At 47.1% G+C, this 23,505-nt stretch overlaps 1 protein-coding gene across 1 annotated transcript in view; it reads left to right on the forward strand.

Annotated features, from left to right (window-relative positions):
- Window positions 1–23,505, forward strand: part of LOC147885365 (DNA gyrase subunit B, chloroplastic/mitochondrial-like) — a 245,489-nt gene that overhangs the window by 97,470 nt on the left and 124,514 nt on the right. Inside the window, exon 9 of the mRNA XM_087396279.1 lies at window positions 10,713–10,823. Coding sequence (XP_087252405.1) covers window positions 10,713–10,823 — 111 coding nt within the window. The remainder of the gene's footprint in view (window positions 1–10,712; window positions 10,824–23,505) is intronic.

The raw sequence follows: 23,505 nt of genomic DNA on the forward strand, positions 1-23,505 counted from the left end.
TCTCTTGGGATATCTTGAATTCATTTGCCCCTAGGCACATTTAATGCATTAAAGTCCCTTAGCCTTAGATCCAACTAGTCTAGTGCCATGTCACCCACACCAAGGACCTTGACCTTATTCCTTTTTGATCTTTTACATGAAGCCCAATACAAACATTGATCCTTTAAAGGAAAATGTCGACTAACCCTTCCGAGGTCACGTTACTTGGACTTGAGCGTAACATTCCTTCCCTCTTTAGACATCAGCGTCCTCGATGATAAAATCTGGGAATACTCTCCGTAACTGGTATACGGATTGCCAGGTAGCTTCTGATAGAGGTAGACCATGCCATGCAACCAACACCGTGGGTATCTTCCGATTGCGTACTTGCATTGTTCCTCGGTCCAGGATTCTTGTTGGTTTGTGTCTTGCATTATCCTCTGAAACAAGCTTCCTACTACTACAGCAGAATCACGAGAGTAGCACCACAGAATTTCCTCCCAGCCAAATCCTCGCTAGAGCGTGAGAGCTCTTAGAGAAACCAAAATCCAAAAATTCACGTGAAGGTCCATTCTCCTTCTCTCACTAACTCCAACAAGCCCCATCTCCCTAGATGGATCTAGATGCCACATGTCATCATCATAGGGCCTTTCCTAATGCATCCTTTCACCCCTCTCTTGGGATACTTTAATTTTCTTTGCCCCTAGGCACATTGCTTGCATTAGGCCCTTAGCCTTAGATCCACCTAGTCTGGTGCTATCAGCCCTCACCTAGGACCTTGACATTAATTCCCTCCCGATCATTTACATGAAGCACAAACAAATATATTACAAATGTAGATTCTTAAGGGAAATGTCGACTGATTCTTCCGAGGTCATGCTACCTCGGCTAGAGCGTAACATTCCGTGCCTCTTCAGACATCACTATCCTCGATGGTAAAGTGTGGGAACACTCTCCGCAACTGGTATACGGATTCCCAGGTAGCTTCTGATAGAGGCTGACCATGCCATGCAACCAACACCGTTGGTATCTTCCGATTTCGCACTTGCATTGTTCCTCAGTCCAGGATTCTTGTTGGTTTGCGCCTTGCATTATCCTCTATCTCCTGAAACAAAACCACACCTTCGATTAGTGAGTCACTAGTATGCAAAAATTTCTTTAAACGAGAAACATGAAAATCCGGGTGCACCTTGCAACCCTGTGGCAATTCTAATTTTAAGACTACCTTGCCTATTCTCTTTAGAATTAACCACGGCCCACAGTATCGAGGTGATAACTTAGCACACTCTCCTGAAGTTAACGACTTCGAGTGCGAAGGAACTCTGAGAAAAACTTTTTCTCCTTCCTTAAATTCTCTTATAGACCGGTTTTCATCCGCATACGCCTTGGCTCTATCCATAGCCTGGCGGATATTAGCTCTCGCAAGTGCTAGCATCTCTCGCATCTGAACCACAAAGTTCGTGGCACTAGGCACTTTCTGAGGTACTCCAAAGGTACTCCAACTGTAGTTGGATTTGCTGGTCTATAACCATAATTTAATTCAAACGGACTAAACTCCGTAGAGAAATGTTTTCTATCATTGTAGGCAAACTCTAACAATGACAACCACTTGTCCCACGTATGTTGCCTCAATGACACATATGCCCTCAGCATATCCTCGAAAATCTGATTGACTCTCTCCGTCTGACCATCCATTTCAGGATGATCCCCACTACTCATTTCCAACTCAGTCCTTAGTGTCTCAAATAGCGTTGTCCAAAATGACTGGTAAATCTGACATCTCTGTCTGACACTATGGATCTAGGCAATCCATGCAGATGAGATATATGTCTAATAAACAAATCCGCCACTTGTGGGGCACTAACAGACTCTCTAGTCAGAATGAAGTGAGCCATCTTGGTTAGACAATCAACCACCACAAGGATAGAATCATACCCTTCTTGTGTCATAGGCAGACCCACTATAAAGTCCATGGAAATGCTCTCCCACTTACCTAGTGGTATTTCCAAGGGCTGTAAAAGTCCGGGTGGCTTCACCCGCTCAGCCTTGCTTACCTGACACGAAAAACATCGTGTCACATACTCATGAATATGCTTTTTTATCTTTGGCAAAAAAAAATCTCGTTTCACGAGATCATATGTCTTCTCGACTCCTGGATGTCCCGCACATAGGCTATCATGGCACTGTCGAATGACTCTCTGCCTGAGATCATTCTGACTAGGTACTACTACCTTGCTATTTCTTTTCAGGATACCATCCCTTATGGTATATCTTGCATATGTTTGGCCTTTTCTGGATGCCAGGTCATCCTTTTCTTCCCCGGGTCTAAACACATGAGCTTTAGGCCATAAGCTTTGGACAAACTTGTCCACCTTTTGAGTTTCTCTAATCTCGGTCATTAGAGCACTCTCTAATACCGTAAAACTCATATTGTGCATAATGCGAGACAACGTATCAGCACCCTTATTATCTTTTCCTCTTTGGTACCGAATCGTTAAATTAAACTTCTGCATGAGCTTTGCCCACCTAGCTTGGCGGCCCCTCAAGTCAGGCTGTTTACAAAAATGTTTTATAGTATCATGATCCACATCCACATAAAACTCTGAACCATACAAATAATACCTCCATGTTTTTAAAGCATGGATAACAACATACAACTCAAATTCATGAGTTGGCCAATTCCTTTGAGAGGGAGAAAGCTTCTTGCTTTCAAAGGCTATTGGCCTTTCCTCTTGAAGGAGAACTGCTCCTATCGCAATGCAACTTGCATCGGTTTCCAGGAACAACGGTTTCTGGGGATCAACTATTTTTAACACCGGCTCTGTGACCACAGCTTGTTTTATGGTGTTAAAACTTTCTTGTTGATTCTGTCCCCATATAAAAGATACTTTATGTGAGGTCAGATCAGTCAATGGCGATACTATTTTGGAATATCCTTTGATATGTCTTCGATAAAATTGGACAAATCCCAAGAATGATCGCAAAGCGGTCAAACTCTGAGGGATTGGCCAAGTCAGTATCGCAGCCACTTTCTTTGGATCCATTTCTACCCCCTTAGGAGTAATTATGAATCCTAAATATTCAAGCCTAACCATACACAGTATAGTTTTCTTTTTATTTACATAAAGACTGGCTTTCCTCAAAGTACTGAACACTATTCTTAAGTGTTCGCGTTGCTCAGTAATACTTTTACTGAATACCAGAATATCGTCAATAAAATGTACTACAAACTTTCCGATATACGGACGTAGTAAATTGTTCATAAGCATGACAAATGTAGCTGGAGCATTGGTAAGTCCGAAGGGCATCACGAAAAACTCATAATGACCAAACCTGCTTCTGAAAGCGGTTTTATGCACATCCTCGGCTCTAATCCGGATCTGATGGTAGCCACACTTAAGATCTATCTTGCTGAAAATCACGGCTCCATGTAATGGATCTAGCAAATCATCACTCCGAGCCATCGGATACCTGTGCTTAACAATGATATTATTCAATGCTCTGTAATCTATACAGAGGCGAAACATATCATTCTTTTTTTTCTTTAATATCACTGGCGAAGCAAAAGGTGAGAAACTTGGTTGAATCTGCCCCAACACGAGGTATTATTCCAGTTGTCTACGCACCTCTGCCTCTTGAGTAAAACTCATTCTATAGGGAGGTCTATTTACAGGTTCTACCCTCGGGATCAGTTCAATCTTATGCTGAACATTCCGCTCTGGAGGTAACCTATAGGGTAACTCATCCCTAAAACATTCAGAGAACTCCTCTGCTATTAGATTAGCCAGCTTGGCCGTCTCACCACTTTGCGCAACGTCAGTGCTAGCCGAAGAATCATCAACCGGCTCTACCGATGCTGTATAAAGGAATAAAAACTCCTCTTGAGCTTTTCGGATTGCCATCACGGAAACCAACGGTCCCTGAGGTACATCTTTCTCACCTCGTAAGACATAAAGCACATCATTCATCTTGAATTGATATACGTGCTTTTTTCAATCAATGGCTGGATTCTTCCTAGAATGCCACGCCATACCCAGGGCTATATCTGCATGAGCAAGCTTAGTCATTTCAAAATCAAGCTTCTCAGCATAGTCCTGAATACGAAGTTCCAACTGGGTAACCCTTTGGTCCCATACTTCAGTTGAACTTCCATCTGCCATCCTGACTGTATACGTATAGTCAGATGGGCTAGTCTTTAACTTCAGCCTCTTCACGAGCTTGGAGTTAATTACATTGTGAGTTGACGCCGAGTCAAACAACACAATGACATCATGATTGGCCACTTGCCCTTTCATCTTAATTAACTCCGTATCATTAAAGGCTGTATACCCTGTTGCTGCGGGCTTAGATAGGATGTTATCAGGTGCACTCGTTACTAGCTTAGCAACAGACACACATAACAAACAAGGTATTGACCTCTGAGAAGATCCCGCTAGCTGAATCTGCATCTGTTCCACTGTGGGACTTCCCTCCATTTCCATGTCGCATTATAAGACTGCCATCTCAGCCATCCGACGATTCTTATTTCATGGACAATGGTTCCATTGATGAGGCTGAAGGCAACCAAAACACAAGCCTTCTCTCCGTGGGTTTACAGGAGACTTTGACCAAGCCCTGGCTGCCATTGGTGTTACTCTCCTCTTCACTCCAATGGTGGTACTTGACTTTGGAGTTTCAGCTGGTTTCGCCTGCTTGGCTTGACCACTCAGCTGAGAATCACTCCCTTTACTAATCCACTTCTTCTTAAACCCAGATTTCTTCTAGTATCCATACTGGGTTCCGATCTGCGCAAACCCACTTGGCCTGCTGCCCTTGGCATCTTCATAGTTCAGGGCTATGGCTATTGCATCATCCAACGTGTTCGCATACTTAGCGCGAACTTCCATTTTAATCCGATCATTCAATCCAAATATGAAATCTTTCACTTGGATTGATTGAGGTAGGGGTTCATCAACCTTCATTACGCTCTCTCGAAACTTATCAGTGTATTCTGCCATTGACAAATTTCTCTGACGAAGGTTTCTATACTGATCCCAAGCTCGGGATGCTTCGTCAGGAGGTAAGAAGTGTTTTTTGAATTCTCTTTTAAACCCCTCCCAGGTAGTGGATGCTATACCATCTTTCTGTTGTTTAATCCACCACCGATCCGCTGCCTCACTAAACATGTGGGTGGCCTCGCGGATTTTCTTGATATCATTAGTAATTTCACAAATGGCGAACGCCTCGTCCCATTTGTGTAACCAGGTCTCAATGACATCAGAACTACGGTCATTCATCTGTCCAGAATACTTTTCCGGCCTATAATTGGCAATATTAGGTACTTTAGCCTTCCTAGGCTCGACCGTATGAATACTAGATTCCGGTTCCATTGGAGCCTTTCCTTTCTCATCTCGAGAAAATCTGGCAGACATACTGTGGATCACTCTTCTAAGTTCAGACTGCCTTGCATTTGCCTATAACTGTTGCGCTAATAACTGCTGCAAGGCATTCTCAAGTAATGCAATCCTGCCAGATAAGGTGTGACCTATTGGGCGCGACACCTGCTGGGTCAGCCGGACTCCTGACTCTACAGGGTCCATCCTGGAAGCTCCTTCTTCTGCTTCATTCAGGTCAATGGGTGTTTTGGTTTTCTTTCTTTTTTCTTTTTTTTAAAAACACCGCTAGAACACTGTATTTACAAACTGACAAAATTCAGTGTACTGGCACTCTGACACAATTCCCTATTCTAGGGAATACCTGCAATCCCACATGCACACTGACTAAGCATTTGACACAGGCATAACCCAAATACCGCCTTTCCTTATACTAGGGAAATTCCTGCAAACAAACTGACTTTATCACAAAGGCATATGCACAAGCATAGTCTCCCAAATTGCCCACAGGAATTTGAAGAAGTCAAAAAAATCGCAAGTCTGCTATGTACCCTGTTATGGCATCGAACCTTCATGCAGACTAAATATTCACGAGAACCTCTTCATGCAAGCGGAGCATCAACAAAGACTAAGGCTGGGAAAAAAAACACAGAATTGACGAATGTCAAAGAAAGCTCCCTGGTTGTTCGCTCTTGCCACCCGATTTGATACTGTGCCAAATCACGACGTCGGGTATCAACACTCGCAAAATCTGCAACCCCTGGAGTCTTCACGTAGCGCAGATGTCCCGAAGCGTGTAGCCTCCACGTAACTCCCTGGATACCAAGTGATACGATCTTTTGCTTCTTCTGCCAAAGTGTTACTCTCTGTTTGGAATCTGTCTCAGCCTACGGGCTAGTTACGTGACCACAAACGATCCTTTTTCTTTTTTTTTCCGTTGACCGAACCCAAAAACACGTGGCTTCTAATTGTCGCACATGCAAGGACTGATTCGCTATCTGTTTCGTCAATCCACGGGCTAATTCGCTATCGAGTTAGCATACAGTCATAACGTTGCTCTAGCATTTGTAGATTTGTAATGGTCATTGTACGCTCCTCGCTTCACCATCCCTAGCGATTTTCAGCTTCGAGGCATCGCAGCAAGCTTCCCGCAGGTGCTTTGCAATGTTGCTGGTGTTGCTTGGATCATATTTTGTACTTTTGTTCTAGTGCCATCGCTTTTTGGTCGACCGTTAAAAGATCGCAAACTTTTTGCATCATTGCCTCATTTGTGCATTGCCTGGCAATTGCATCTATCCCAGGTCAGAATTATTCGAGTCTTGCTCACGCTCTGCACCTCCTTCACACGTGACTTCTTGAGTACAGGAGATGGAGTCCTGCGATGTCTTTTGGGAGTCGATCGTCACACCGCTCGACTCACACTGGCTTGCTCGTATCTGATTCGGACTCCTCTTCAATTCAGAAAAACAATGGTCTGTTCGTAGTTTCTTGACAACTCACAAACCCGTAGTCAACCATACGCTTCACGTTCCGTTAGATCACACAGATCCCCTCTCTTACCTAGCCTGAGCTCTGATACCAAATGAAACAAGCTTCCTACTACTACAGCAGAATCACGGGAGTAGCACCACATAATTTCCTCCCAGCCAAATCCTCGCTAGAGTGTGAGAGCTTTCAGAGAAATCAAAATCCAAAAATTCACGTGAAGGTCCATTCTCCTTCTCTCACTAACTCCAACAAGCCCCATCTCCCTAGATGGATCTAGATGCCACATGTCATCATCATAGGGCCTTTCCTAATGCATCTTTTCACCCCTCTCTTGGGATACTTTAATTTCCTTTGCCCCTAGGCACATTGCTTGCATTAGGCCCTTAGCCTTAGATCCACCTAGTCTGGTGCTATCAGCCCTCACCTAGGACCTTGACATTAATTTCCTCCTGATCATTTACATGAAGCGCAAACAAATATATTATAAACGTAGATCCTTAAGGGAAATGCCGACTGATTTTTCCGAGGTCATGCTACCTTGGCTAGAGCGTAACATCCTCTATCTCCTGAAACAAAACAACACCCTCGATTAGTGAGTCACCTAATGCAAAAATTTCTTTAAACGAGAAAAATGAAACACTGGGTGCACCTTACAACCCTGTGGCAATTCTAATTTATAGGCTATCTTGCCTATTCTTTTTAGAATTAACCATGGCCCACAATATCGAGGTGATAACTTAGCACACTCTCCTGCAGTCAAAGACTCAGAGTGCGAAGGAACTCTGAGCAAAAACTTTTTCTCCTTCCTTAAATTCTCTAGCGGATTGATTTTCATCCGCATACGCCTTAGCTCTATCCATAGCTTAGCGGATGTAAGCTCTCGCAAATGCTAGTCTCGCAAGTGCTAGCATCTCCTGCATCTGAACCACAAAGTTCGCGGCACTAGGCACTTTCTGAGGTATTCCAACTATAGTTGGATTCGCTGGCTAGCGTGTTCGCATACTTAGCCCGAACTTCCATCTTTATCCGATCATTCAATCCAAAGATAAAATCTTTTACTTGGATTGATTGAGGTAGGGGTTCATCAACCTTCATTACACTTTCTCTAAACTTATCAGTGTATTCTGCCACTGATAAATTTCTCTGACGAAGGTTTCGATACTGATCCCAAGCTCGGGATGCTTCGTTAGGAGGTAGGAAGTGTTTTCTAAATTTCTTTTTAAACCCCTCTCAGGTAGTGGATGCTACTCCATCTTTCTGCTGTTTTATCCACCACCTATCCCCTGCCTCATTAAACATATGGGTGGCCTTGCAGATTTTCTTCATATCATTTCTGATTTCACAAATGGCGAATGCCTCGTCCCATTTGTGTAACCAGGTGTCAATGATATCGGAACTACGGTCAGACATCTGACCAGAATACTTTTCTGGCTTGTAATTGGCAATATTAGGCACCTTAGTCCTCCTAGGCTCGACTGTACGAACACTGTAACTAAAACCAGTTTTCCCTATACTAGGGAAACTCCTGCAATCCAAATTAACAAGCAAACAAACTTAGAAGGCATAGACAGCTCCCTGGTTGTATCTTTGCTGCATGAAGAGGTCAACTAGTTCCCGTAAGCCACTCCAACATGCATTTATGACCAGCCTTGTGATCACAAACATGCTGTACTGTCATAACGCCTGAACCTTGCAGAGTAACTGAACCACAACCTCTGTTACGCTCCAACCTTTGGTGTTAGCAACGTACGTAACTCTTATGGATATCATGACTTGCAAAATCCAAAGTACTACGGTTTTTTTTTTCCTACACCCAGCATCAGTAACGTTAAAGGACCTCCACGTAACGCAGATATCCAGATTAATTTCCCTGGTCCTAAGCTAGCTGCAGGTTGACGAACAGAATCACGATATAATTAATCACAAAACTAGCCCATGCTCACTGGCCCTTGTAATCCTGTCTTCGACGCCTTCAATCAACGACAAGATACACGATGCCACAAGATTACGACAGCTAGTTCCTTCCTGCGATATCCCGGAGTCCTGGTCTCGAAATCCTTTGCGTGATACCAAGTATGAACCTGCGATGACATCTGTGACCCCACAGCTGCGCCATCACCTACGGTAGCTGCGATGACGTCCGTGACCCAATAGCTGCGCCATCACCAATGGTAGTTGCGATGATGTCCGTGACCCAACAGCCCCTTTGGTCGTGCACTGCCTCTAATACGTAACGCAAATCTCAAGGGCCAGATTTCCAACTCTTGCGACATCGTTTCCACAGTATTGCACAGTTGGTCCTTCGATGCGTCGAATATCCTGTCAGTCCCAGACCTACGTGAACCGTACCATCGTCCGTCGTCAAACGTCCCAAACAACTCGCGCTCTGATACCAAATATTACATCCCAATTTCGTTGCTTCTAGTTTTACGTTGAATCATGGGCGAAGGCACTAAGTCTATCCTCCCAACCAACCTCGTTGGTTGCAAGCTTCTTTGCAGAAAAATTGTGATTACGTGAAAGCTCATGCATGCCAATTTCCAACGAGCCCCAAACTCCCTAGATGGATCTAGTATGCCACATGTCCTCAATTTAGGGTCCTTCCTTAATGCATCATTTACCCCTCTCTTGGGATATCTTGAATTCATCTACCCCTAGGCACATTTAATGCATTAAAGTCCCTTAGCCTTAGATCCACCTAGTCTAGTGCCATGTCACCCACACCAAGGACCTTGACCTTATTCCTTTTTGATCTTTTACATGAAGCCCAAACAATTATAATACAAACATTGATCCTTTAAAGGAAAATGTCGACTGACCCTTCCGAGGTCATGTTGCCTCGACTTGAGCGTAACATCCTATGCCATCCTATGACTAGAAATGCCTAAGATTTAAGACCTCATTGTGTAGGGCCACAGTGTGAGGGAGTGAAGCTTTGTATGAGCTCTCAAAGCAAGTTGATTATGTCTAGCGGGCATGATCTGCTTGCTTGAGTCATTAGACGTGAGGATGTTGAATAGCTACCTTATTTTTAGTACTAATTGTTAGCTTTTGGTAACAATTCGAGCTTCCAAGAACAATCACTCCTTCCCTTGACACACAACAGGAATGAAATGATTGCAAGGAATATTCACGACACAATAGAAACACAAAAACTCCTCTGATATTAAACTAAGGCTCATCTTGAGTGCTACAAGAATATCTCAACATCGGTATGACCAGACTACTATAATTAGACCACCACGACACTTTTTTCCAGCCAAAGAGAGCGGATGGAGCTGCTGACATGAAGACCTTCCAAACTCTAAGATCAAAACAACTCTCATGACATATTACGAGAAGCTGTTGACTCTCATAATGCCACCACGCCGCTTTGCTACCCTAAAATTGAAACCTCTCAATTTTATTGGGCTGCCACGTCTATGTGCATGCAAGAGTGATGCCATGTCAAAGCCCCCCCCCCCCCCCCCCCCCAAAAAAAAAAACCGCGACCCAACCCCAACCCCCAAAACTCCACACGCACATATCACCACCACCCCGTCCTCTCCCATTTCCTCTTCTCTGCATGCAGCTATGTCCAGCAGGTAGATTTCTTGAATAATAAGGACCATGTGAGTACAGTGTCTACCTTGAACTCTGTTGGATAGTATAGTTAAAGACCACAGGAATATATGAATGCAATTTTTATGGTCTTTTTAGCCGTTTGCAGATGTATGCAGAAAAACGAAAGAAAAGGGTAGGGGTAAAGGGAGTTTGTTTCGATGCAATGTACATGCATGTCTTGTTGACCTCATTTTTGAAGTGATATGCTAGGACCATGTATGGGTAAACGTGTTAAACACGGATAACATGTGTTGTGTTGACCCTCTGCAGGTGACAATTACTTTGAAACAACATGATGAGAATCCCGAAAAAATAAGGAAAAATGAGTATCACTATGGGGGTGGTTTGGTTGAGTACATGCGCTGGTTAAATACAGACAAGGTAAGAAGTGTTGTAGTATGGAATACCATGTTTCAAATTTGTTTGGTGACATATCTGCTGCTTCTCTGATGCTGCCTGAAAAATGTTTTAATCTTTGGTTTGAACTGTTTAAGCTTCTGCTCTTTGTCGCAATGTTGTAGATCATTTTAAGGCATGGAATTTGTTTGCAGGTTTGGGCTATGTGTCCGTTTTTGTTTGTTCCTATATATTTTGATTTTAGGGATGTGTTTTATAGTCGATTCAGACACACTCTACTTTGCTTCAGCACCTGCCTTCTATGTTTTGTTCTTGTTCTTCATTTTTCAGTTAAAGGTCGTGGAAGAAAAGCCCGCTCTTGCTCAGGCCAAAGCAACTAGTGGGCACAAGGTTTTATGATTCCATAAGTTGTGACCGTAATGAATACTGCAACCTATGAAGTTGACATTAAGGCAAAAAAAGAGGAAAGGAAACCCTTCCCTGTTGATGGATAAAGGGACATCAATGCCCATCATGCTTTAAGCACGAGTAATCATAAAAAGTGAGGAACTAAGGAAGGGCTTATGTCTATCTGGGGCCACTCTCTAGTCATCTTGACAAAGATCTCAAACACTACGTAAAGTCTTGATCACGTTCATTCGAATAATTGTTGGCAACATCTTAAAACGCTTTCCATTCAGCCAGCTAGTACCTTAAGCAGAAACAGTGAGATATGAGTGTGATTCGTGTTTCTTACTTAGCTTAATGCTCACTCCGTTGTGACTCGGGAATGCAGTTCCTTGTGGGAGCCAGTCGTAGGGCCCCATGTTGAGTCATGCAAAAGCTTGTCAGGCAAGGCAGCAAGAGGTTCCAATAAGATATGCAAACTCGTATGATTTTTTGCCAAATGGGAAAAATATGGAACACTTTTAAGTTTCAAATTCAATGTCTCAACTTGTGTGCTTCTATTGCTATTGCAGCTATTGCTATTGCAGCGGTCTCATGAAATGCCCATTCTCTTTAGAAGAAACTTGAACATACCAAATCTCTCCCCTTTTCCCTGTTGTGTGCACAAGTGAACATTCACAGATGCTGACAGTCAATGAACCATGCACATGAGAGTACAAACAGTAAATATGTAGTGCTCCAAAGATGGACAAACCCTTCTATGAAGGGGGTGTGCAGTGTGCCACCATCTAGCAAATAAGGTACTGCCTCGATGTGGACCGTTGGCACCACAAAAAATGTTCTCCTCCGTCCTCCTGGCACGGTCAAAACACTGTCAGCCTGCATGCTCTCCAAGAGCTTCGTTGGGATGAGTAGATGCCCTTAAAACAGATCTCCTTGCTGGTCCAATGGACAGCCAAAGGTGATGTCTGTTTACATCCTAATCCTTGGAATTGCATCCAATGTGTGAGGCTCTGCATGTACCTTCCTGTTGCTGGATCTGCAGCCTAGAACTGAGGCACCAAAGGCCCATTAGTTGAATGCATGAGCTGCCCCTCCAGGTGCCCTTTTGATAGGGCCGGTAAAGGTCCGACCAGTCTCGAGTGTAGCCCGACCAGCAGGCTTTCCTGCCGACCTGACACGTCTCAGGCCGATAGTTCTGCTCTTCTACTAAACTGCCCTGCCCTGTAGACTGCCACCTGGCAGTAGTTGTTGCTCCTACTGTCTGCAGGGTCTATATTATGGCCTTGGCAGCCCAGGTTGTCTGCCCTATGTGCAGCCCTTTCAGGGTCTTCTGCTCCAGCCATCTGCTGATCATCCCGCAGCGCCACCTGTATGTGCTGCCGCTGAGCAGGTACAGGTCCCAAAACGACCCGCACAGTCTGGACTTACTGCTGCCCTACATCAATCCTCGCATGCAGCCAGATCTGACTGAGTCTACTGTGAAAGCACTGCACACTACAGAAGAAGTAGAGACTCAATTACACCTACAACACCACAGCCTCCACTGGAAGCATCAGAAGAGTTGCTACAACCTCTGCTTGCATTTAAGGAAGAGGATACTGAGTCTACTCCGAAAGCACTACATACTATAGAAGAAGTAGAGACTGAGTGTACATCTAGAGCACCACAGCCTCCATTGGACGCATTAGAAGAGTTGCCAAAGTCTCCACTAGAAGCATCAGAAGAGTTGTGATGCATGTATGATGTTGTGTTTGTATATATGCATGAGGAGCATATTCTCATGATGTTGTTTACTCCTTGAATATTATGGTTGACATTTATTTGTTGCAATGTATGAATCATGATGTAGTTTTTGTTGATTATACACCAATTTCTGACAAATGGCAGCCTGCATGCTGTCCATGTGGCAGCCCTGCTCCTGCTGTTAGATCTGACCCTATGAGCATCGTCCGTCTTTCCCATAAGACGCTGCTTGTACACCTCCCCTATGTCCTCATTTGGGGCTCACAGGTGGGGAGGTGAGCTACCATCCCAACAGCCCCTCTCATTGACTCACCGTGGGTCAACTCCCACACGTGATGCATATGCTCCATCAACTCCAGCTCTCAGGAACGAGTCGGAGACGTTCTTGATCATCGGTGTTTGAACCTTCAACTCTTACTCCTCCAGGTTCAGTCCCATACAAGTAAACTATCCTGGAACACAAGTACCATCCAGAGCACCAAAGGTCTCCACCATTCTCGATCACAAACCTGCTAGCATTCACAAACAATCTTGGCAGGAAAATCAGGTCTATCCATATGTCCTTAGAATCCAAGGACAGCCTGGATCCTGCCAAGCACCATGCTCCCAAGGTCTGTTTCAAGCTGTCACCAACATGGCACCATCCTTACCAAATAATGAACTTGAGTAATGAGATCTGCCTGATCCACATATATACCCCTAACCAAGTAACTCTCTAGAACTTTAGGACAACTGTTTAATCCAGAAAGCCAGGCTCCAATGGTGTAGAAACTGGCTTGCAATCTTCAAGCTGGAAGCGGTCTAAGAGCTGTCCAATGTACTTGGCCTGACTCATCATATACCCCCTTCAACATATGCAAATTGGATGCCCAAGTATTAGTGCAACCGGCCTATATCTGTCATGGCTAAAGATTTTTGCAAAGCTGCCTTGGAATCTGCAATTTTCTGCAAGTCTGTCCCAGTGATAAGATCAGAAATTCAGATTCACTCTTTCTGACATAAAGAGTATCCTCCGTACGGTTGTTCTGAAGCCCAAGGCACAACAAATCAGATTGTATCTTGGCATACCATGCTCATGGTGCTTGCTTCAAATCATAAAGGGCCTTTTTAAGCCGGCATACCTTAGTTTCAGACCCTGGAAGTTCAAATCCTGGAGGCTGAGTGACATAGACCTCTTCCACTAAATCCCCATGAAGGAAGGCGGTCTTGATGTCCAACTGATGGACCTCCCAATGCCCGTGAGATGCAAGAGCAATGACACAACGAATGGTGGTGATGTGTGAAGTGGGAGCAAATGTCTCTTCAAAGTCAATACCATGCTGTTGGGCATAACCTTTTGCAACAAGGTGAGCTTTGTAGCGATCAACATGGCCATCAGCTTTGCGCTTCAATTTGTAAACCCACTTTGTGCCGATGGCACGCTTGTCTATATGCAAATCACACAAGTCCCATGTGCTATTTGCTTGAATGCAATCAAGTTAAGCTCTCATGGCGTGCATCCATTCATGACTTTCAAATGCATCCGTGTGGTGGAAACAACATACTCCCTAGATCTGCTGATGTCATTGTCTTCACAATAAAAGCTTCTACAGGTTCAACTTTGTTTTCTAGCATCTTGCAGCTGCGTCGTGAAGAAGCCTCCGAGACCCTTGTGCGACTCAACAAGTCGCTCCTTGAAGCAATTTTTACCGTCCTTTACAATAGTCATGTAGCAAGCAATGATGGTAAGTGGGCTTAGTTTCCTGTCCCATTGGTGGGCTTAGTTTCCTGTCCCATTGGCCTTGAAGCTCAGCAAGAGGGGGCGTCTCAGGACTCCGCTAGACCAGTTTCAAACCTAAGCAGGAGGGAATACCCTCACAGATGAAAGTAGCAGGTGTAGCTGTTAAGAGTACAGAGGCTTACGATTCCTCAATAGTCAAACAATATCCTACACAATTTCCCTTTCTCAGTTTTGTAGGGAGGCAACAGTTGTATTGGTAAGTAGAGAGGTTGACAACACTTTATGATTATTGTGTCCTTCACTCGGTTCTCTCTTCATCAGACCTCGAGCCACTAGCAATAGCAATGACTAGTGTCCTCACCGTCAATACCCCTAGTGTGCAACAGTTTGGTCCATTAATTAGAGGGGTGCTCTTCAGTCTTTCCCTCTCTCCATTTCTTTGAGAGGAACTCTCAGTTCGAATTAGTGCTTCATTCTTTCAAGGAGCATCTATTCCATCCATCTCTCAGTTCTTTCGAGATGCATCTAGTTTAACTACTTCATTTGAGGTATTCTCAGTAGTTTGAGACATCTCACACTCCCTTCAGGCATCATCCCATTCAATAGATTCATTAGAGGGGTGCTCATAAGCTCTTCCATTCCCGAGCAGCATTCAGTTTAGTCTCTCCCTTTGAGGCGTGCTCCGTAGTATCTCTCAGCTCATTTGGATATATCTGTAGCTCCAGCTCTCTCTTAGTTTCTTATGAGACATCCATAATTTTAGATTCTAGCAGGGTAACAGAGTTTTTTTCCTCAGCTGTTATCACTCCTATAGAGGAGGCAAGTGTATTCTAGCTTTCTCTCACAACAGCCATGCAGACAACAATACCTTAGTTTCCAGGGGTGCATTTTAGTATTCTGGAGTTTTCGGGCATCAATTTTTGTTGCCTAGTCTTAGTAGCTTCATCATCACCCGCTCGTTCATTGAGTATCACGAGCAGTTATGCAAGAGGGAATGTCACATGCACCCGTGCGCTGGGGTGCATTGTGGCCCATAGGTTATTTTATCGTAGGCCATTGTCCCTTTATGGGCCCTAGCCTAAGGACGAGTCATGCACAAGCTACGTGGGTCCATTCTTAGGCCCCAAGTCATAGGCCACGTCAGAGCAATTCGGTCGCTACCGCAAAATGTTACAAGGTATCTACATAGTCCATTAGAGGGGAATGTCACATGCACTAGTGCAAGGCACAGGTGGCAGTTCCCCTGACTGCACAATCGTCATTTTGCAGCATCAGCTAGAAGCATATTCAAATGGTTTTGGGTAATACTCCAGGGCCAGCCAAGGCGCGAATCTGCACATTGTGGACAAGACTAGAAAGGGCTTATCCGGGTAGAAAAGCAACCAAACTAGGCTGGACGAGGTCAGGCTAGTTGGCTTGACTCAGTCAGTGGTCAGCCGGCTAACCAGGTTGGTTGGCTGCTAGTCGGTCAACGGATGACCTAGTTGGCCCATTTTAGGCCTGGCACTCAGCCTCTCATTCCTATCCAGTTTTGGGCCATCTCTCCTCTAGAGTCCCAAGCTACAGCAGTATGGCCCAACAGATCCGTCATATCCAGAAGCGATGGATGCAGACATAGCAGTCCAACATCCGCCTCCTTAGTTTCTAGTTCAGCAAGAGGATTCCGCAGTAGTTAGGGGAGTTGCCATCACATTTTTGCAGTCACTTTACTGCTGCATGATACTTTGATGGGTATCCATTTTGTATGCCATTTTGGCATTCATGGACAACCAGTCTTACTAGCATTTAAATATCAGAAATAAAGTGTGTGTACAGCAGCTAGGAAGATCTCCGTGTTCCCCACATGCTACACTGGGAGTTGCCAAGAAAAGATCTCCTACTTCTGTTACCACATTTGCTAGTGGCTTTGGATCCTCTAATTCGTCGGTTGGACTCCTTCCTTCTCTTCTAATTAGCCTTCTTCTTTTTGCAGTTCCTCGCATAATGCCCTGTCTAGTTGCAGTAGAAGAATTTCTACTTTTCCGTGCTTTCACCATCCTCATCAAGTTGTGCATTTCTCTTTTGTTGGCTTCTGTTGCCAGGCTTGTTCTATGCCCTTGCTTGTCTGTTGCAACAAAGGCTTTGTCATATGATCCGTCAAACTCGTGTCTTGAACCTCTTCCTACGGGAGTAGGCGCACTAGGTCTTCGAAGTAATCGGTGGAAACCGTTGCCCTGCAATAAATGGTTGTCTCAAAACCCTTGTAGCCCCTTGGGAGCATCCCAAGAAAAAGCCTAGCTATTTGGACAAATTCGTTTGTTGACCAACTGCTGAGAGCTGATCCCTCACTACCTTCATCTTAGTGATGTGGTCCTATGTCCCCTCCTCCATATGCATGTTGCAGAGTTTTGCCTCGAGGTCGAGGATTCTAGCTTCATTGCTAATCTACTACATGTCCTTTAGAATGGTCCATGCTTGAAACGTCGTGTCCATGAGTTGAATATGCAGGAAGAAAGTTGTGTCAATGATTATGCTAGGGTCTCTGCACCACGCAATACCCACTGTTTGACTGCATGACGATTTGTTGGTGTCAGCACTACCTCGGCAACATTGTTGATATCCTAGTGCTTTAGCTTTTCTCATGTCATAGTCTCCCAGATCATCCTTACTCCTAGTTGGCTTTGTGTCACACAATACCCACTCTTTGATTGCATCAGGATCTGTTGGTGTCACCATTACGCTAGCAACATCTTGATATCCTGAGGCCTTAGCTCCACGCTATTGTAATCTCCCAGATCATCCTAACTACCAGTGGCTTTTGATCTTCATCTTCGAGAGAGGGTAATTGCTACATCCGAGCTTCCTCGAGTCCCCAAGCTTGTGATGGATAGTCTTCTGATCACGATGAGGGTATGAAAGGCTTAGGAGGAGTTCCAACTTCCTTTATTTGAAAACACATGTATGATATATATACATATACCTATATATATATATATACCTATATATATATATATATATATATATATATATATATATCGATACCTCAATTTTGCTTTCTAGTAACTTAAGAGACCTTTTCATGAAAGGCACAAAATTTTGATCGTACTCTTTTAAAGAGTCTTGCCTTTTAAAAGCTATTGACAAGGGAATCTGAAAGTTTGTTTTGTAGTTAGAAGAATGTTTAGGAGTCCAAAATATCTTATCAGAATGGAAACGGAAGATTTTAAAGAAAGTTGCTTTGAAACTTGAAGAAGTCGCTTAGGTTAATTGCATCTTTCTAAAGAAGATGAAAGTTTTCTTGGAAAATTCCATAGGGATTTTTGTCATTTCTTTATATGGACAAATGTTCCAATAACTTTGTTTTTATTTGCAAAAAGTTTTACTTAGAATGTCTTTTGAGAGAAGTGAACTCGTCTGCTAAAACTTACGCTCCTGCCTTAGTTTCTCAAAAGGATTTTTTTTCTGAAAAAACAGTGCTGATTATATTACTTCGAAAAACAAGATACATGAGGTCAGTTTTGCAGCTGACGGGGCTGCGTTCACAAATCGGACGCAGCCCTAAAGGGAAACAGAAAGCTCTGTCTCATGGAGGGACCAGGCGGGTGTGAATAAACAGCCAGAGAGGGGGTGAATAGCGCCACTGAAGGCCGTGAGAAGTATGCTCGAAGAAGAGGCCCTGCGTATCCCAATCTCGGAGGAAACGTCTCCACTTCTCCCGGCCAGCCCGGGAATCTCCCTGTATTTGGTCCCACTGGCCTCTGAGTGTGTGTATAATCTCACTCCAGATGTCGGTCATGACCCGGGCAGTCGAAAGAGAGGTGCCACCGATGATCTGCGCGCAGCGCGAGGTCCAAATGTGCATCCAGCGATGCTGCTAATAATCTCCCAGACTGGTTGCCTCTCCTGAGATCCTGTGTCCGCCTCTGCCAGGTGCGGCGGGATGCCCTCGAGCGGCCCCGAAGTCCCCTGTGGGATAAGGAACATGGGGTCCCGCGGGCCTGCCTCGAACAACTGATGAAAGCCAGGTGTGGTGCTGCACCAGCAGAACGCGCCCCAGGTGATCAAACCTAGCTCCGGTGCTGCGCGAGTAAGGATCCCGAAGGTTCCACCTCCACACTTCCTGGGCGCGAGTGCAGCTCCACAGGCAGTGTTTTGGTGACTCCTCGTCCTCATGACAAATCTGACAAAGTCCATCCTGACCAATGTGCCGCAAACCAGCTCCCCACTGGAAGACCCTTGTGGGCGAGTAGCCAAAGGAAGTAGGAAATCTTCCACGGCCGCCAACTCTCCCACAAGGCCTTCCAGAAGGCCTGCAAAAATAGCCTGGAGATACCCTGAGCATACCAACTGGGCCGCTGGGTGGGCGGGCGGCTCTGCATCCTCCCGAGAACTCTCCTACCCAATGTCGTGCTGTAAGCGAAGAAAGGGGTCGGCCCCTGGCCAGCCACAACCTCTGGCCATCTCCACTCACCGCGAAGAAGGAAACAGAGGTGTCGTCCATCCGGCCTGCAACCACCAGTGCGATGCCACGGGGGGTGAACTGTCCAAGCCAACGGTCATCACCAGGCATGAGGATCTGAATCTCGGGTGGAACCAACCAACCGGCAGGAATCGCTCTGTCTATCTCTGTGCGTCTCGCCTGAGCTCCATGGACACCTCCAGCTGCGGCTGCTAGAGCAACGGTCTCCAAGTGTCTGTAAGTGTCCCTCCAAACTCGAAGGGACCGGGCTGGCCCCCGCATCCAAGCATCCCACAGGATATGTGACCTCTCTCCCAGCTGAAGGCCCAAGGTATCTCTGACCTGATCGTTCCAGATGAGCGGCTGGCGGTCGATCTCCTCCTGATAGCTAGGAGGGGACTGGAGGAGACTGAGACGGAGTCGCCTCCAAACCATGAGAAGGCTACGAATGAGCGGGGAGCGGGGGTGAGTAAGCGGTGCAGAGGTGAAGATCCACCGGAGGGACGGTAGCCACTCTCCACCTCGGCGCGGGACGCAAGAACTGATCCCCTGCTGAAGTAACATCTTCCACGTTTGCCCCCCCGGGGTCAAACCGCGGATAACTAACTTGCCCAGCATGGCCTGACTTTGAAGCTCAGGATCAATGACCCCCAAGCCACCCTCAGCCTGCGGAAGAATGACTGTCTGCCAGGCTACCCTGGCTCTGCTATCTCTGAGACCATCCCCCCCAGACCACAGGAAATTCTGGACCATCCTCCTGAGCTGTGCCACGCTAGATCTCGAGAAGCACCAACAAGAGGCCACATACCAGGCCGTGGCCAGGAGAACCTGGTTGACTATAAGAGCACGACCTGCAAGAGAGAGCTTAGCAGTGCTCCAGAAAGCCAGCTTCCGTCGAATGGAATCTAGCACCGGGAGAAACTGCTGAGCTGGCGTGATGTCCAGGCCGACCTGAAAGCCAAGATATCTAGCTGTCTGTCCCGCGGGATCCATCTGAAACCCAAAAACCTCCCCCACTGTGAGCATGCCCCAGGGTTTGTGAGAAAACCAACTGATTTGTTCCAGTTGATTTTCGCACCGGCTGCCGAGCAGAAGACCTCTAAGGCCAGCCTCACCCTCTCCAGTATCATCTCATCATCCTGAATGTACAGCACTGTGTCATCTGCATACTCCGAGTCCAGGAGCTCCGTGTCCTCCCTGATGGGAAGGCGAACACCCCGGATCCCGGTCGACCTCGCCCGAAGGTAGTATGTCATCGCCTCGGCGAAGAAGAGAAACAGGTAAGGAGCGGGGGGGCAACCCTGACGCACTGATCTCTCCAATCGAAATCGTTCTCCCATCCTGCGATGACCCTGCTGGAAGCTGTCCTGTATAACGCTGAGATACCCTGAATCCAGCCTACTGGGAATCCTAGTCTCTCCAAAGTACCCTCCAGGAAGGACCAGTCCACTCGATCGTAGGCCTTCTCAAAGTCGAGAAGTAGGATGGCTAAGTGCGACCCACTATGCTGAGCCCACTCCGTCGCCTCCGAGAATGTAAAGACATTATCCAGGATATTGCGATCCTAGACAAAGCCTGTCTGAGTGTCATGAATGAGGTCAGGAAGTAGTGGCCGAACTCTGGCGTTGATCATCTTGGCAAGGATTTTGTAGGCAGTGGTGAGGAGAGTGATCGGGCGCCACTTACGGATCTCTTGTCGGTCTCCTCCCTTCGGGATGAGGCAAATCAATCCCGAAGAGAGGCTCTTTGGCATATGTCCGCTGCTGAAAATCCTCTGGAGGGCTGCTAGGAGGGGCTGATGGATCTGATCCCAGAAAGAGGTGAAGAAAGCGCGAGAGAGCCCATCCTCGCCAAGGCATTTCTGCCCATCGATGGCCATCAAGGCCTCCTGCATCTCGACAGTAGTGAACGGTGCCATCAATGTCGTCTGCATGCTGGGCTGAACAAGGGCTGGAATGTGCCTCCACACCTCCTCGCGGGAACGTCTAGTACGGGGGGCAAGATGCTCCTGCTGGAAAAGAGTCCTGTAGAAGTCGGTAGCCAACCCCAAGACCTCTTCCGGATCAGTAACGATGTGCCCCTCCGCTGTCCTAAGACTCCGGAGCTGATCACCTGCAGCCCTCTGGCCATGCGTCTTGAAGAACTCTTTGCTCATCCGGTCGCCCTTCCGAGCCCAGTAGGAGAGGGAGGCGTGATAAGAAAACTCTGAGCGACGCTGGAGGGTCTCCTCAAGAAGGGCTCTGGCTCGAAGGGCCTGGATCCGAAGCTCCTCCGAACCCGGAGCTGCCTGCTGGAGTCGCTGAATGGAGGCGAGGTCCCTACGAAGAGCTCTCTCTCTGCCCGGACTCAGCTGCCGAGTCTAGTGATAAGAGCACAGGCGCGTGGTCGGAGAGTGTCGTCCCTGGCACTATAACCACCTGACCACCTCTGCTGATGGCCCAATCACTGACATAAAATCTGTCCAGTCTCTCCAGGAGTCTGCCTCCTTCCCTGCGGAAGCCCCACGAGAAGTCCAAGCTCGCGTGCCATCGGCGGGACGGGTCTCTCCAGCTGTCCCTACCTCCTGTCGCGAAGATAAAGGAGTCCCAAGCGGGCTGCTCTGCCTGAGCTATACCTGTAAACTCTGGTCCTCTGCCCTGCTGGTCCTCCAAAGTCTCCAGATTGTTGAAGTCACCTCCAACAATCCACGAATCCATGTCTGGGAGAATCTCTGTGAGTGTCCTCCAGAAGGTGGCTCTGCATCGGAGGTCTTTGGGTGCATAGATGTTGAGGATTCCTATTTTGGAGCCCTCCAACTCTAGGCCAACCCAAAGTGCACGGCCTGGGATCAACGTACCATGACCAAAAACTCCTTGGGCAAACGACTCGCAAACGGAAGTACAGACACCGCCACTCCTCCCCTGTGCACCGATCGAGGGCTCCCAATAAGTGTGAGAGCGACCAGGAAGGATCTTCCCGCAGCTACGGGAATGAGCCACTGAAAGCTTATGCTCCTGGAGCAGGAGTATATCCAAGCGACCAATCACTGCTAGCTGAAGTTCCTGTCTCAAGATGAGCTTCCTAGGACCACGGGTGCCAGAAGAATAAAACCCATTCACGTTCCAGGAGACAAGGTGTAAGCTCATGATGCGGACTGGTAGGCTGCGAACAACTGTCTGCTCGCGGCTGAGGTCGATGAAGAAGCTGAAATTTCGGAATGAAGGCGCTGACGCTTTTGTGAGGGTTTGGAGGGGGAGGCGGGGTCATCCTGCCCGTTCTTCAAAACTTTTAGCAAAGGCGTGAGGCCTTTGGTGCCATGGACAAACGCTTTCTCGAGCCAACTCGAGATCTCTGAGGTAGTCATCCCGTAGAAGGCTCGGAGTTTCTGAGGAGTCCAGGCTCTGACATCCTGGGGAAGGGGCCACGACAGAGGGGGCATGAGGATCACAATCAATCTGAAACGCTTGGCGGCGCAACGCCACCGCAGGCGCACGTCACCCTCGGACCACTGAGTGTCGAGAAGCTATCCATCCGACGGGCCTATCTAGGAGCAAATCTGAGCGTGCGTCTGCTCTCTGAGAGCCTCCCAGACCGAGTCGTCTGTCCAAGTCTCGGTGCCGTTGTTGAGAAAGGTGAAAGCAAAGCTAGGGCTATCCCTCGGGGCCAAGGGCGATCTTCCCATCCGCCCCTTTACGGAGCAGGAAGATACTGATGTCGAGGCAAGCAGGGAAGGTCCCGAGGTCGGCCACATCCAAGTAATCCCAGGGACCAGATCTGTAGAAGTCGCGAGGAAGCTCTCTATCCTGAAGCTGAGGCCCGCCAGAGTCTGCAACTGAGGGGGTCGGGCTACCAGACAGGGAAGATTGCTCCTGGGGTGGTGCAGACTCGGGATGCCGTGCTTGGGGTGGGGAAGGGGAAGGAGGCTGAGGGGTAGGCAACTCAGACTCCACGGAAGCGACTAGCAGGGGGGGCGGAGGAGGGGGAGTGGGGGCTGCTCGCGGCTGAGGAACCATCGGTGCAGCTGGCACTGCAGAAGAGCTGAGAGGGGCGGGGGATGGGGCTGGAGCTGGGACTGGGGCTGAAGAGGAAGAGGAGGGGGCTGAAGAGGAAGAGACGGGGGCTGATGCTGCGGGTCGGGAAGAGGGGGTTGCGGCTGGGGAAGGGGCTGGGGCTGAGAGGAAGGGAGCTGGGGATCGGGAGACAGAGAGACCTGAGGCTGCGGAGGGCGGGCTACAGACGAAGAAGAAGCTCTCCCAGGACCCTGGGGCGGCTGCCTGTCAGGTCTCTGAGGCGCTGCTGCAGGTTGGGTAACCTCTGCCTCCTTGCCTTTGTCAGAAATCTTCTTATTCTTTCCTCTTTTCCTTCTGACCTCGGTCCAGCCGCCAGCCACCTCTGGACCGGACTCTGGCTGCCTCTGCTCCTCCTGACGTGGCTGC

The sequence above is a fragment of the Dipteris shenzhenensis genome, chromosome 25 (genome assembly GCF_047967505.1).
Source record: "Dipteris shenzhenensis isolate YYH24624 ecotype China chromosome 25, Dip_SZ_1.0, whole genome shotgun sequence".
Taxonomy (NCBI): domain Eukaryota; kingdom Viridiplantae; phylum Streptophyta; class Polypodiopsida; order Gleicheniales; family Dipteridaceae; genus Dipteris; species Dipteris shenzhenensis.